Source organism: Fulmarus glacialis, unplaced genomic scaffold (genome assembly GCF_000690835.1).
Source record: "Fulmarus glacialis isolate BGI_N327 unplaced genomic scaffold, ASM69083v1 scaffold11669, whole genome shotgun sequence".
NCBI lineage: Eukaryota > Metazoa > Chordata > Aves > Procellariiformes > Procellariidae > Fulmarus > Fulmarus glacialis.
The window spans coordinates 1-14,972 of NW_009232647.1; the positions used below are offsets into that span (position 1 = coordinate 1).

General features: G+C 45.5%; 1 protein-coding gene across 1 annotated transcript; it reads left to right on the forward strand.

The window, feature by feature from the left end:
• Positions 1 to 1,167: 1,167 nt before the first annotated feature.
• On the forward strand, positions 1,168 to 11,480 carry PIN1 (peptidylprolyl cis/trans isomerase, NIMA-interacting 1; the record flags this gene model as incomplete). The annotated part of the gene is made up of 3 exons (XM_009584995.1): positions 1,168 to 1,388; positions 7,980 to 8,090; positions 11,371 to 11,480. Coding segments are annotated over 3 exons (442 nt in total), but the record flags the coding sequence as incomplete, so codon positions are not given.
• Between the last annotated feature and the right edge of the window lie 3,492 nt (positions 11,481 to 14,972).

Below are 14,972 nucleotides of genomic sequence, written 5' to 3' on the forward strand. Positions count from 1 at the left end.
GGGGAGGGAAGGTGTGGGTCGGGACGACGTTTTCAGCAGGGTTTTGGCCTTTGCGGCGAGAGCTTTCCACGCTTAGTGGCTCAAAAGCAGTTCCTAGGAGGTTGCGTTCATCAGCTTGGCGGCTCTGCTCGTTTGTTTGAGGTTTAGGGAGGTTGAGAGAGAAGAGGGGCCCCTGTGAATCCTTCTTGGCCAGAACTACCGTGGTTGAAGCGTCCTGGAGAGAGGGAGCTCCGTGGCTGCCTGGAATTAGCAGGTCTAGGCTGTCGGTTGGGATTGCAACTGGGAATTTGGGTCCTTTGCTATGAGGTCGTAGCTTCCCGCCGCACAGCTCTGCTGTTGCAATCCCTCACTTTGGTTTGCTTGGCTTTTTTCTTGAGCCTAGTCTGCTTGTAGCTTCAGTGGAGAGTTTTGGGATGAATGATTTGTTGGAAGAAAGCAGAAATCATCTCGATCGATGCTGTGAGTTATCGCAGGTAAACGCATGCGTGGCTTTGAGCGCTGGAAGGCATTTGAGCAGCAGAATTACCCGGCTTTAATACTGAATGGGTCAAGAGGTGACTTCACAGGAGCTTCATTTTCTGGTAGCTGGAGAAACCATGGATATCTTTTGCAGGAAGGTCTTATTTTCTGGTAGAAAAAAGGTGATTTTCAGAAGGAAAGGTCTGTGCACTGCAAAGACGTGATCTTTGCTTACAGTAAATGCAGGATGTGCTTAACGGAGACACGTTACGCTGTTTCACCCTTGTAAACAGGGCTAGAGTGAAACGCCATCTTATCCCAGAAACCCGGCACCGTCCACCTTCTCGGTGGGGTGTTGCCCTGGGGGGTGTTTATGGTTCCTGATTGTGTCAGTGGGTGTTTTGTCGCTGATCTCTGCGAGCGTCGTGAATGGGAAAGGCAGCTGGAGCCTGTTTCCGCGTGGGGCCGTTGCTTTGACTAAAGGCGCTTCCCGATGGAAACGCTTGCGTAGGAAATTACGCGGAGTTGTAAAGTCTTGTTTCCTACCTCGTGTGTTTCAGTTGATCGCGTGGATGTGGGCGAGCACTCACAGAAATCTAGTCTTCTGTGTCTTCGGGGTCAAGAAGCTGATTCTTGGGGTCAAAACTGACTGTTGGGGTCAAGAAGCTGATTCTTGGGGTCTGCCGGGAGCTTTTTTTTTAACCCCAGCCCCCTCTCTCTGTCCGCAGGCCGTGTTTATTACTTCAACCACATCACAAATGCCAGCCAGTGGGAGCGGCCCAGCGGCAGCGGGAAGAACGGCCAAGGGGAGCCTAGCAAAGTGCGATGTTCACATCTCTTGGTGAAACACAACCAGTCCAGAAGACCCTCATCGTGGAGGCAGGAAAAGATCACGCGGACCAAAGATGAGGCACTGGAGCTTATAAATGGCAAGTAAATGCAGGAGAGAGAGAGAGAGAATATGATACTGTTGAAGGGGAAAAGTCATTTTAAGGCTAGAATTGGACCCCGAGATGAGTGGTTCAGTGTGTCGTGAACTTGCTAAAGCAAAGTTTTTTAAGCCAAGTGGTTTGAACATGGACTTTCGTGTGGCCCAGCCACTTGGAGAAACAATTTTGCTGTATGATTAAACGACGTAAAGATAGGCCCCCGCCCGTGTGTCTTCCCCTTTGTGTTTTTTTTGTAATGTTATTTCAGAGGTTTGTTTGTATTTTCTTTGTAAATGTGTATTTTTACATTAAAAATAAAATTATTTAAAGCTAAAACAAATGTTCTTTAAACATTTCTTTTTATTTAATGTCACTTGACTCCTTGCCCTAATAGCAACTTAGAGTAAGTTCTAATTAACCTCTGCTTGAAATCAAGTTGCTTGTAGGAGGCAATCAACCTTGTACGGGGCTGTACGGATGACCTGATCGGCTCGGGTTTTTCCCAAAGTGTTCTGGCTTGTGATCTGGTCCAGCAGCGAGGGCGCTGCCTGCCTTCCGCAATAGGTGGTGTTAATCTTTGCAGCCTAGATTTTTTCCTTGCAGCTCTGGCAGTAGAATCGATGTCGTGTTTCTTCAGCATCGAGGTTTTTGATCTTACGGAAGCGAGTTCAAAGTCTAGCTGTTACTATTGGCTTTTACCTCTTAGGATAAGGAATTTTGGGGGCTTGGGGTAAGGATTAAATCAGTCCCACTGATTAATTGATGAAACTGAGACCATGCTCTTTAGTGGGCAGCTTTGTCTTTTCTGGCAGTTGCGAAGGCTAGCTGATGCGCTGCGAGCGCACAGATACGGACCGCCGTACTGGGACTGTCTTATCTTTTATGGCTTCAGCAATGAGGGAGGAAAGATAGCGAGGGTGTTTTGGCTGTTGCCTTGATCCTAACTAAATTTAAGGACTTTCTTATTTGAAAGCCCTGGGAGGGGAAATATCATTGCTGAATAACTTGAAGCACCGAGGCAGTGACCAGCAGGTGGTATCTGCTCACCGCCTTTTGGAAGGGGAGGTTAAATTAACTGGCACAGATGGGAATTTTCTTAGGGAATTGTCTCCTTCGGGTTAGGGTGGCTGAGAAAGTGTGACCGGGGGCGATAAAGCGGAATGCACGCCTAGTGTGGAGATCTGTGCCAAGGGAGTTGAGACTGGTGTAAAGATAAATAGATTGAAATATTTCAGCCGAGCTGCAAATTCTCTGTCTGTCTCTCCCTTCTCTTTCGTTTTTTCTTTTTAAAGAAGAAAACTGCTGTAGACCCATCTCTTGGAGTGATGTTCATCAAAAGGCCAGCGCAGAGCGTTCTACAGATCAGAGGTTAAATGATGCAGGATGCTGGCGTGTTTTAAGCAGGCATTGGTGAACTTGGATCTTTGTAAGAGGGAATAATTTACATTTTTAGAAGGGAAAGTGGTCGTCTTATCTCTAAGGAGGTATTTCAGGAGCTTGTGACCAGGTAGGCTTTTTGATAGGTAGATGTTCTGTAAACTGGTTGTCTTTAGAAGCCTGAATAACATTATTTGGACTCAACAGTTGTCATCATTCTTACTTTGTTTGGGTGCTTTTCTTTGAGATGCCCCAGTTCTTTGCTACCTGGTAAGGTGATGGAAAGAAACAGCTTAAACTTTCCCTAGCTCGAAAGAATGAGATTAAGCTTGACAGCTTCAGAGGCCTCTCACTATCACATAATTCTTATGTTTCGTAATCTCTCTGTGGTGTCTGAAGAGGAAAGAGTCGTGATTAAAACTTACTTCGTGTAAATGCCCTGCTTGTGTTCTTGATAAAGGCCATTAGAGAATTAATTCCTATGATGGGAATACCATTGTCACAAAAAGCAACCCCTAACCACCTTTCTGTCCACATTTGTCCCCGATAAACACTATTCCTGGGAAGGGCATAGGGAACATCAGCTTATGATTAATTATCTTACGGTGGCTTCTTGAAAATTACTGTAGGTTATGTTTCTATAACAGCTGAAACTTTTTGGGAGGATGCACGGCTTAGCTCCGCTTTGGCTCCTGACAGTCAGGCATCAGAGAACTTCTCCGAACAGACGTACTGTACCTGGTGAATGTAATTATAGCGTAGGATTGTCTAAGTAGGTCTCTGGGGAGGAATTTGTTTGACAGTCACAGTACCACACATTTTCGTGTTTTGTTTGGAGATCGGTTATGTCTGAGATCTCCCTCTGAATCTAGCTCTGGTATTAATGCTTTATGCAATAAAAATCTGAGAAAGAAATTTGATTAGGGAGCTCTTTGTTCCCACAGGAGAGGGGACAATACTAAAGATAAATGTTTTCAGTAGGTGAACTTGACTGATGTCAAATATTCCATTTGAGGGCTTTTCTCCGATAATAAGGGAGGAGAGTTGAGAGAGCTGGAGGGGTGTGTCGTCCGTGGATAATTTTTAATCCGTTAAGAAAGTTGCAATGGAGAATTAAATGTAGGTTAGCTCTCCCATTGTGTTACAGCAGGAGTTGGAGGACTTGGCTCCCCAGGTGCCTTTCTGATGGGTGATAACATCGTAGGGAATGTGGGACTAGAAAGAAATTTCAGATTTGAGCCTGACCGTGATATTAAAGGTGGTGAAACCTCTTAGTCCCCGCTGCAAGCTTTACCAAGCGCCGTGTCAGAGGCAGTTAGGGCTCTAATTTGGCTGAATTTGCTGTGAAGGTTATTCCAGACCATCTTTGCTCGGATGTGTAGAAACCCGGTTTCCAGCTAAATACTGCTTATGATCAGTTTCTATCTGGTGTTTCTTGCATTAGTGTTGTTTAATTACTTAATTAAATTTAATTTCTTCCTGATGTTGACCTCTCAGTGGATTTAGAGAGCCCTGCTCTTTACCAGCCTGTTTTTGCACGCTGAGCCAACCAGGCTTTTAGTTTCTGGTAATGTAGGTCATCCCTTCTGCTGTTTCTACTCTTAGCCCTCCTTTGCACTTCAGTTTTGATTAATCTTTCTTGAGCGTGGGTTCATTGTGGTACGCAATATTCCAGATTAGCTCTTGGCAGTGCCTTCTACTGTGGCATTTACTGCTGCCCTTCTCTCTGTTGAGGATACTATGACTTGAGTGCTGTATTTCTTGCTTTTAAAGTCATACTGCCTGTTTTGGAGTTATTTGTAATTCCGCACTTAGGTCCTCCTCTTCCTGATGGAGCTCTCTGCATATAGCAGATTTTTTTTGCTGTTGCGTTTGTAAATACGTGTGTGAGTTCACTTGGTGTCGTTGGATCTTGCGTGGTCGTTCAGGTCACGTTCAATATTCTGATCCTCCTTTCTGCTGGCTGCTTCCCCACCCTCCAGCTCGTTATTTGCATGTTTCGTTAGCTTACCTCTGTTTCTTGTTGCAGAATCAGCTAGGATTCATCCCAAAGTTCAGTCCCCGAAAGCTTCTCTTCCCCAATACTCCCCATTTCAGCACAATCCATTGCCATTCTTCATCCGGCTCTTTTTGCACTGTCTCCCATTATTCAATTTCACTTACACCTGGAGATTTTTAGGGGTAGTTTATTAAAACCTGGACAGTACCTAATCTGCATAATTTGTTCTAAACGGCTGAGATCATCTGGGGAAAAGGCTCATTAATCCCACTTTGCAGAGCCAAAGTTTAGACACGAGGTGCAGGTATCTTGTTCTGGTAGAGGTGGCTTGAAACAACTACCTTAGCTTAAAAAAAAGCCTTAGGTTTTGTCCATGAAAACCCTCATCTAGTTGACTGGCAGGTTTTGCTCTCAAGTTGGTAACTAGCATAAAATTAGGAAGTTTTAACAACTAAATTCTATTTCAATATGTAGTTGACTGGTTTTCTGCACAAGCTGCTGAAACCCTCTTTACCCCTCTGATGTGACCAGGGCAGGCAGTTTTGGATATCAATGTAAACACTCTGGTCCTTAATTTGGATGCTTTATTACTTTAACATCAGTATATATCTTAAAGCTGTAATTCCTGACACTTCTGGGTGTGATGTGTGACGGGTACTTGCTGGGGACTGGCGGCTGTGTGCAATTAGATACGTATTTATGGTGGTGCAAATACATATTTTTAGGATAAACTCTGTTTTGTTAGCAAGTAGGCTGTTTATGCTCCAGCAGCTTAGTTTAATAGGATGAACCAGTATCAGTTTCTTTCCTAAAACATATGACTGCTGTGAACTGTCTTCCACCCAGATAAATAATCCTTTTTCTCTTTTTAATGCAGGATAAATAGCTGTTGTCTTAAGTTTTGTAGAGTTTCAGCCTTTGATGTTAGACTTTCTCCACCTATACGCGTGCACTCTAAGCAGCAGGTAGGATAAATGTGTGTAATCTCACTTAGGTGACAAAACCGGTGCTGGTGTTTTCTGTTAAAGCAGGTTATGCACTTTAGGAATTAGGATAGCTTTCTACAGCTTTTGAGTTACACTGAGGAAAAAAAAAAAAAAAAAAAAAAAAGAAATTCTAGAACAAGAGATAATCAATCTCCTCTTCCAGTGTTTTTGGTAGCTCTTCATCCTGGCCTGTCCAGCTGGAAAAACAAACCTAGCTGTCCTGAACACCTTGCTGAATTCCAAAGATTTAGGCTAGTGGCAGCTGATTTAAAGAGGCGAATGAATTGGGGAGGAAAAATGGGCTGTAGGCTAGAAGACTAATCTGAAGACTTAAAATCCCTTCGTTTTGGTCTTGCAAGCATTAAACTGCAATAAAGGGGTTCATTCAAAAATTAGTAGCCTGCTTTTTCAGTTGCTGCTGGATACCTCAACTCCTAAGAGGCAACCTCCATTCTCTCATTAAGGAATATTTTCTTATCTGTCCCCAGCCCTCACAGATATTTCTTCAGGTGTATACAAGTATACAGCATTAAAATGAGCTGGAAAATACTTACTTCCTCATCCTTTTGCATCAGAAACTGCCCTTTTCCTTTCGTGAGAGCATCCCTCCAAATAATAAAGCCTAGCTCTTGAATTACGTGCATGACCCTTTTTCGGGTAGGGGTCTTCCACTGCTTGCAGTTGGACTAAACGATGCCCAGCCCAATTTTTTTTAAATTTTTTTTTTTTTTTAAGAGGTTTATCTAGCAAAGTGCAGACTCTTTATACATGCAGGCTATAGGGCTTACATGGCAGTGACCTGAAATAGAAGGTTTGGTTATCGAAACCAGGAGAATTAATAGCTTCAAGGGGGTAGAACGACACTTCTTTTCTCTTAATTTCTCTGTTAAAGAAAATCAGCTGCTTCTCAGTATTTCTTTTTGAAGGTGGAAGACTGCTTAGATCTAAAATGGAAGACAGGCTTTGCCGTTTCTTTCAAAAGCTGATGGGAGGTTTCTGGAAAGAGGGATTTAAAAATTAAACAAATCTCTAGTGAGAAAGAAGTTTAGCTGGATTTCACCTGGTACGGAGAGTTGCTTTGGGTCGGAAGCTGGAGCACTGGTTTGGGGCTGTTCTTCTGCGCTTCGGGGCACGTGTGGATGGATTCCTCTGGGAGACGCTCCCTTGCTTAAAATACATGGATGAATGATTTTTGCAATGTAATTTAGTCTTAATTTATCACTTGTGGTCCAAAGTGTAGAAGGCAAGCCCCTCTGGCAGGAGCAGGCTGCTTTGGGAAGGTGGAGGGTTAACTGGCAGCCAGACCTACAGCAGATACAGCTGCTGTTCGCAGGCTTCGAGTCCAGCTTGCACGACTGCCCTCGTGCAGAAACATCTCTTGCAACTGGTATAAATTGCGTTTTGGTGGGGGTGGCTGCAAGTCAGACCAGTGATGGCTTGGGATGTTGATTAGTGGTTATGCTCCTTTTAACGAAGGAGCTGAAGCTGGTTGAGTTGCATGAAACTACGCAGGATTTTCTTGTCTCCAGAATCTGTAAAAATCTGCCTCACGGGGTGTTAAGGGATGCGTCAGTGGCACTTGTGCTTTGCTCATCTCCGAGAGCAGTCGGTATCTGTAATTAGTGGCTCCCCAATTGTGTTATCAAGCTGTTGACTGGAAAATATGATCTATCTCCTAAGTTTTCTTGTAATGAGCTAGCAGGGGGGTTTCTGCTGTTCTACGTCTTTCTGGACCAGTGAGGCAGAGCTCTTGGTCAAGACTACGAATATTTCTTAACTGACCTTTTAAAAAGCTCTCTTGACAAATAATTCACTCCTCGGGGATTGTTCATGCTCGTTCTTCTACCGAGGTGAGCTCTTCTGAAATCAAAAGCTCATCTATTCTGAAGCCCAATAATAAATTCCCATGCTTCAGGGGTAGTAGTAGGCAAAATCACCTTTTTTTATTTAACAGACGCTTAAATAGAAACAGGCCACGGTGCCAAGATGGAAACGTGCTTGGGAAAAAAAAAACTGAGACAAGTGCTTTTGGGGTGTTTTGAAAGTTTGGTTCTGGCTCTGTCTTCATTCAGGAGGTTTGAAAACCTCACTTCACGTACGTGGTGTGCGTACGTGGCTGTTTGTGCCCTTCTTGCTGTGGGATGTAATGCTTAAGGTGGGGGGTTTGGGTGGTTTTTTTTCTCTCTCCGTTTTTCCTTCTCCTGACAGAATTATTCCCTCTATTTCCAGGCTACATCCAGAAGATAAAATCGGGAGAAGAGGATTTTGAATCTCTCGCTTCCCAGTTTAGCGACTGCAGCTCGGCAAAAGCAGGAGGCGATCTGGGTGCGTTTGGAAGAGGTAAGTCGAGCTCAGCCTGGCAGCGTGAACGCCAGATCAAGATTACAGGGTTGATGCTGATCTTCTTGGCAGGGGGTGGGGTTTAATAATGCACCCCGCTGCTGGGGGAACGAACAGGAAAATGGATTTATATGCTAGGCAGCCTGCTGTGCAGGAAATGTAGTTTGATGCCTAGAAGTTAAACCAATTAGGAATGCAACCGTAATATTATTCTAGGCAGAGAGATGATGTTGTGCAAATGCCCTTCATGAAATTGGCTTTTCCCTCTGGAAAAGGATTTTCCGGCTACACTGAATGGAAATCCAGTTGCACAGCGTAATGAGCCATGAATAAGGAAGAAGTGGATAAGTCTTGCTAACGGCATGCCAGATAAATGATTTGGCATTCTAATCTTCAATGAGAAAGCTGTTAACAAATTGTGGAAATAAGAACAATTCACAGCCCACTGAAATAATGTTGCCGGTGAGAGATTTTGTTACAGGATTATTGATCGGTGCAGGGAGGGAGCGACAACAAAAAGCTTGTGGATGCTTCCTCATTAATGAGATTTGCTGGTGTGGGAGGAAGAATCTTTGGGATGAGAAAGTGTAACATTGAAACCTCCTTTGCTTTATCTTACGAATGCTTTTTGCAGTAATTTCCACGAAGAGGAAAATATAAAGCAGTGTCATGAGTACAGCTACAATATTCAAAGAACAAACCAAAATCTCTTTATAGCGAGAGTGTCCATGCATATTTTATTTGAAGAGAGTCAAGAAGGATTCCTGCCAGGGAGAGAGAATGCTGTATTTATTGTTATAATCTGTGCCCCAAAGTCATAGGGACTTGCAGCGATCCCAGAACAAGATCTGTAGGAAGAGCTGATCACGTCTGAAACGGTGAGCAGCAGTCCGGCATGTCATTCTAGTGGAAGTCTTTTTCCTAAGCTCACGCGCGGGGTTTGTGGACTGAAGCATTCAGAAGCTCGTCTGGGGCTCGTACCCTGCAGCAAGTATACAGATTTTGCAGGCGCTTTTACACAGCTGCCTCATTGTGCCAGGCTGTTATCCCTCTTAGGATGTCCCAGGAATATTTAAAACGCTGGTGGGCTCGCTGCTGCTGCAGGTGCAACCATGGAAGGGTCTCCCCAGTCACTCTTTCAGCCCCTGCTAGCTGAAGCCCATCCAGCTTTGGCACATTAAACTTTATTCAGGAATGTGGTTTTGGGGTTTTTTCCCCCCCACCAAAATACTGGTTTTTAATCACTGTTCCTTTTTAGGGTGCAGTGTTGCTACAGTTCAGCAACAGTTCCTTCCTCAAATAGATCCTTTCAGGCAGGGCTAAACAGTGATATTGTGTTGTATATAATGAAACATTAATCCTGGGGTGCTGGAGATGTACGGAAAGAGGTAGGGGTTTTTTTTGTTGTTGGTTTTTTTTTTTCCCCTGGCTGCACCAAAATGTAAAGAAATGTTGCAAGAGCCAGTTTCCACTAGATGGCATTGGAACCATGCATGGTGGCCAAACCCCTGCGCTGTCACTCCATCACTCCATCCCCCTCTCTGCCTCTTTTTTTTTGTTTGTTTTTTACTGGGCTGAAAATGTAATTTGTTAGAACTTGGAGCACTGGTTACTTCGGAGGTGAAGTTATTAAAACATTTCAATTTGTCTTCCTGAAAGCCTTCAAATAAGTCATGCTTCTGCTCGAGGAAGACCATTGTGGTGTAGCAGGGAGGCTGTTACCTCATCTGAAGTAAAGATTTCAGGTCCTAGTGGAAAATAACCAAAAAATTCAGGTGACAAGGCAGGTCTGCCTGGCAGTGAGTGACACTGGCTTTGTAACTGGAGCTTGTGAGCCAGGCAAGCTGCTCGCCCCTCCTGGCAATTAATCTAAATGCTGAAATGAGAGAAGCGAAGCTCTGGAAAGCCATATGCATCAGGTCACTTCAGTAATAAAACACTTTTTTTGGAAGGGGAAAATACCAAGCTGAAGCTATTACTAATCCTGAAAGGGAGGAATTGAGCATCTTTTGCGGCATCTAACTGCCTTGCTAGAGAAAGGGGTACGGATGGATGGAGGTCCTGAAATAAAACATTAATTCTGGAGATGCTGCTGGGCTAGACGCGATGCATCTGGGATGTGTGGCCTTTGAAGGGGTCGGGAAGGTTTAGTTTGCAAAGAGATTAGTGTATCGCTGCGATGTCTGCTGATGATCCAGCTGTCAGGCTGCCTAGAAGCTTTCTGCAGCCCCCTCCTAATGTGCTGTGGAGTCCAAAGCTACAGCACTGCCTTGAAGCTTGGAGACAAGCGTCGTAGACTTACAGGAGATTTATGCTGCGGTTTTGGCAAGACGCTGGTCTGTGCATCTCCTCAGGCATCTCGAGGCAAGCTTTGCAAGCACGGTCAGTGCTAAGAGCAGAGATTAAGTGTTCCCTCTGTGCCTGGGGGACCGTCATCTCGTGGCCTTCCCTCGCAGGCATCTTGTTCTTCTGCTGAAGCTTTTGTTGAGAGTCCCCCGGTGAGACTTTGACCTGTTGGTAACAGTAAAACCTCATTATTTTGGCTGGGGTGGGCAGTTTCTCTGCTCTAACTTCTGTCACAGGAAACTGGGCAAAAATACTGTCCCCCTTGAACCCCTCTGTAGCAGGCTGCTGTCTCTCCTCTGGGCTTGAATTATTCTGGCTGAGCACTTGCGCTGCTTATTCCTTCTGCCGCCCTACAGAGCTGCAGTAGTTCTGCTCGTGAATCCCCATGTGGGGTCCTTCCTCTGAGCACCTCTGGCTTTCCTGAGCCTGGATTACTAAACCTCCTGAAACGCAGTGACTTGGAGACTGGAGCCTCAAGAGCAGTTCTTATCTAGGTCATGACATTATCCATGTGTGCCTTGTAAATTATTTAGCGCAGCTTGTAATGCACACCACGTCCATTCCCCCTGTGTACCTGGAGGGCACATGAGATTGGAAGACGAACATCCACTTGTGCCAGTGAGTCTGCAGAACAGATTTCCTCTGCCTTTTGGGTCCGCAGCTCTCCGAGTGTCTTTCCTTGCTGCAGTGATGTCTGTAGGATCTGAACAAAATCCCCAGCTGAAAAAAGAAAAAGTCTGTGTACATGCATGTGCGAATGAGTTGTTTTGAATCATCTTCTGGGAGTAGATGAAAACAAACACCCCCTGCAAGTTATTAATTGGTGACTTTGTTGTTTGCCTAGAAGCTGTCTTCATTTGAGGCTTGCTTGCTCAGAAAGATCCTCCATTCGTTGCTGAGCTTAATTGAACTTTCTGGTGTCTGCTCTCTGCAGGTCAGATGCAGAAACCTTTTGAAGATGCCTCATTTGCGCTGAGGGCTGGTGAGATGAGCGGACCAGTTTTCACAGAATCAGGGATCCACATCATCCTACGCACAGAGTGAAGTGCCTTGGTGACACGTAGAAAGGAAAGGGCGAGGGGAAGAAAGGAAAAAAAACAAAACCTACTCCAACCCTGCACTCTCCCAAATGAACTTCATATCCAGTTTAAAAAAAAAAAAAAAGCTCATTTCATATCTCAATATCTTCTGTGGCACCTGACACAATGTTTTTCACCTGCAGAGATGCATGGTTAGCCAAGGGTGAGAACACAATCAAACTAAGAGAGTAGCATCTTTCATAAGCAGAGAGAATGTTAAAATCAACATTTCTGGCATGCCACAGCTGCTTGAGTTATATTGGCACGTCTCCTAAGCCGAGGAACTGTCAATGCTAAAGGTCACACTTCAGTGCTTCCCACATCCACCCTGTTAGAGACGCAGAGTATTTATTGCAGCGCAGCACTGATGATGGCGAAGCTGACTTGTGAACTCTGGTGCTATGACGGAATGAACTCCCCAACCCTCTGCATGTTTGTTTAAACACACTTTAACCTGAAAGAACGGTTAAAATTTGCTCTGCAGTCCAGTCTGTTGGTTTGTAGAACTGATTTACTAAAGCCATTCATAAATTGACAGTAAGATATCAAACGATGAGCCAGCTTAGCATGGGGCACCCGTCCCTCGGTGTCCGTCCGTAGCTTCCCTTAACGCAGCTGTCTCGGCGAGGATCGTCCCTCTGTCCCGTCACGCAGTGGCACCGGGAGCTCTCTCTGCTCCCGCCATTGCTTTGACTCTAAAACTTGAAGATGCCTTTTGGTTCCGAATACAAAACGAAGAGAGGCTAACGGCCAGTAGTTCCCACTGCAGGAAGATCAGTAGCCAGCCTGAGCTGTGTAGCGGTACGTAGGATGCTGTCTGCTTCCCATTCCAGCCTGAAGTCACTCCATTATTTAGACACGACAGTGCCATTCTGTAGGGCGGACTGTATTGTGGATTTTCAGTTTTAGCTAGAAGGCTGTTTTTTTTCCTCAAGCTCCTCTCAATCCACTTGTGGTTTAAACACTGTAAGTCATTATTTTCCAGTTACACTGCATTGCTTATGTTTAGCGAAATAAAAACGGAAAAAAAAAAAAATCCCAGCTTTGGTCCAATGCAAACCAGCTGTATAGTTCCAGTTCTCTTAAGCAGAAAATAAAGCCCTCTCCAATTAAACATTTCAAGAGCTCTGGTATTGATTATTTCTCCTCCTTTGCCTGTAGAGATCTTGTTGCTTCTATTAGAACAAACAAAAACCTCTGCAATATGTGCTGAGTTGGCTCTTGCTGTCGGTGTTTGTTTTTTTTTTTAAATCTTAAAATGGAAATGTGGCTTGTGTGGTATTAAGAAAAACTTCTCCGGATTTGTCTTAAGCTATAAGCTAATATTCTTTGTTCTCTGTTGCCAGTGGGTTCTTCTGCTTTGCATTGAGTCAATGTCTTATTTTGTAAGAACTGTTTAAATCCTGGTATAAGGTGTTGCTTCAGATAAGGTAAAAACAGTACTTTTAGTGCAATTTAATAACTACTTCCTACCTTTCCTCAGTTCTGCAAATTTAGGTGTTCCATTTGTGGTATGAAATCAGCCATTACGGAGACTGGCTCCTCGGTGTGTTGTTTTTTTTTTTTTAAAAACTCCCATCTTAGAGCTGGGGAAAGGCAACATCTCCTACGTACTCTCTCCAATTACTGTGATCACCAAAAACAAACATCTGAATTTTGCTTGCAGTTCTGCTTTTTGCTGGTTATGCTGGGGAGATGGAAGGCTCTTGCGCATCGGATAAAAGTTGGTTTCCATAGCTACGCATGGATTTAAAAAAAAAAAAAAAGAAAAGAAAAATATCCATCTCAGGGTGACAAGAAGGTGAGAACTTCAAAAAGAAAAATTACCTCAAATAACTGTGTGGTATCACGAAAGCAGGATCAAAGGTAAATAAAGGCAAGCAGAGATGTCATCTGTCTGGAAATGTGGTAATATAATAAAAGCAGCGGCAGCCAAGTGTCTTTCTGTGGCTGCGGTGGTTTTGTTTCCCGGCTGTCGTTCCTGCTGCGGCTGGGTGATCCCTGTGCTGGCTTCAGATCTTCATCAGGAGGTGGGAAACGGGCGTGAGATCGCCCCTGGCCACAAGTAAAAGGTTGATGAGATGGCCGTGGCCATGAAAAAAAGAGAAGGTGGAGAATTTTGAGGTGGAGGTCAAGATGCTACCGAGGGCTTTCTTTTACTGCCATAGGCAGCGGGTTTGTAATGGGTGAAGACCCCGCAGCAGCAAGCTGTGGGGCTGCGTGGGAAGGTGCTGGCTTCTAAAAAGTGCTTGTTGGTGGTTGGGGATGTTGTTTAGGATATTTATGACCGCTGAAAGTGCCCTAAAGCGTAAGGTTTCTGGGGGCTCTGCTGTACATTGGGGTCCAAGCGGCTGCCCAGGGAAGAATAAATGCCCTTGGGATATCCTGCCGGTGTTGCTCAAGGTGGAAACTGCGGAGTAAATAGGTTTAATGGCTCAGCGGGGAGGATGGGAGCTTCCCCCAGGGCTCCGCTCGCAGCTTTGCTGTCGGTTGTCCCAGGATTTGGGTTCAGCTCCGCTCAGAAACCAGCGCGCCGTCCTGGGTCCTGTTTATCTCTTTGCAGAGATCATAAACTGTGAGCTGCTTTGGTCTCCTGCCCTTTCCCCAGGGAACACGCGCTTGTTGCTGCGCTCAGCGAGCATCTGTGATATAGTAACCCGATTTGGCGTGGTGTCGTGGCCTGGATTCGGGTCCCTTCCTGGTACCGTTCCTGGGTGAGATACAGAGCAGCACGGCTCTGTCTAGCCCCGTTCCTGCAGGGGACCCTGGCTCGCTACACCAAACGCGTGTCAACCCTTGGACTCCGTCACTGGAGCGGTGACATTAACGGTAACCGCTTCTGACTGTATCGTGTTTGAAGCCTTCATTTCTCCAGAAGGATCATTTAAGGGATTTCTTCTGGTTTCTCTCCAGGGCCTGAGGAAGAGGCTGTCGCATCCCAGGAGCCAGGTTGGAGGCAGGTCTGGGGCTGTCGCAGAGAGAAGGATGCTTTTCTCCAGCTCTCTCAGCCCGGAGTTGTGCGGTATCGAGGAGGCTGAAGGCAAGAGGCAGGCAGGGAAGGAGCAGCCCCCCTGCCCCTGCTGCTACCCCGAGACTCAAGACTTATTTTCTGCTTGCCAAACCTGCGGTGCATTATGCACGCCCGCGGAGAGGGCAGCCTGTGCTGGCTGGCTATCGCCGTGCTGCAGGAGATTGCATCCATCTCTGTCAAGCGCCGTTATTAAAGCGCGGCTGCGAGACTCCGGACTCCTGTCCTCAGGCTGGTGGTGCAGCAGCTCCCCAATTCCAGCCCTGGAAAGGGGCTTGGGAAGGGAACTGGAGCCGTGTCAGAGTCCCTTTAAAAATGCACCTCTCTCGCCTACGGAGAGGTATATACTGGTATGCGTGGATGTAGGGGAGACAGGGAAGCTCGTATGCACAGCCTGCTCTTTGGGGGCTGCGGTGAAGCTGCTGGGGC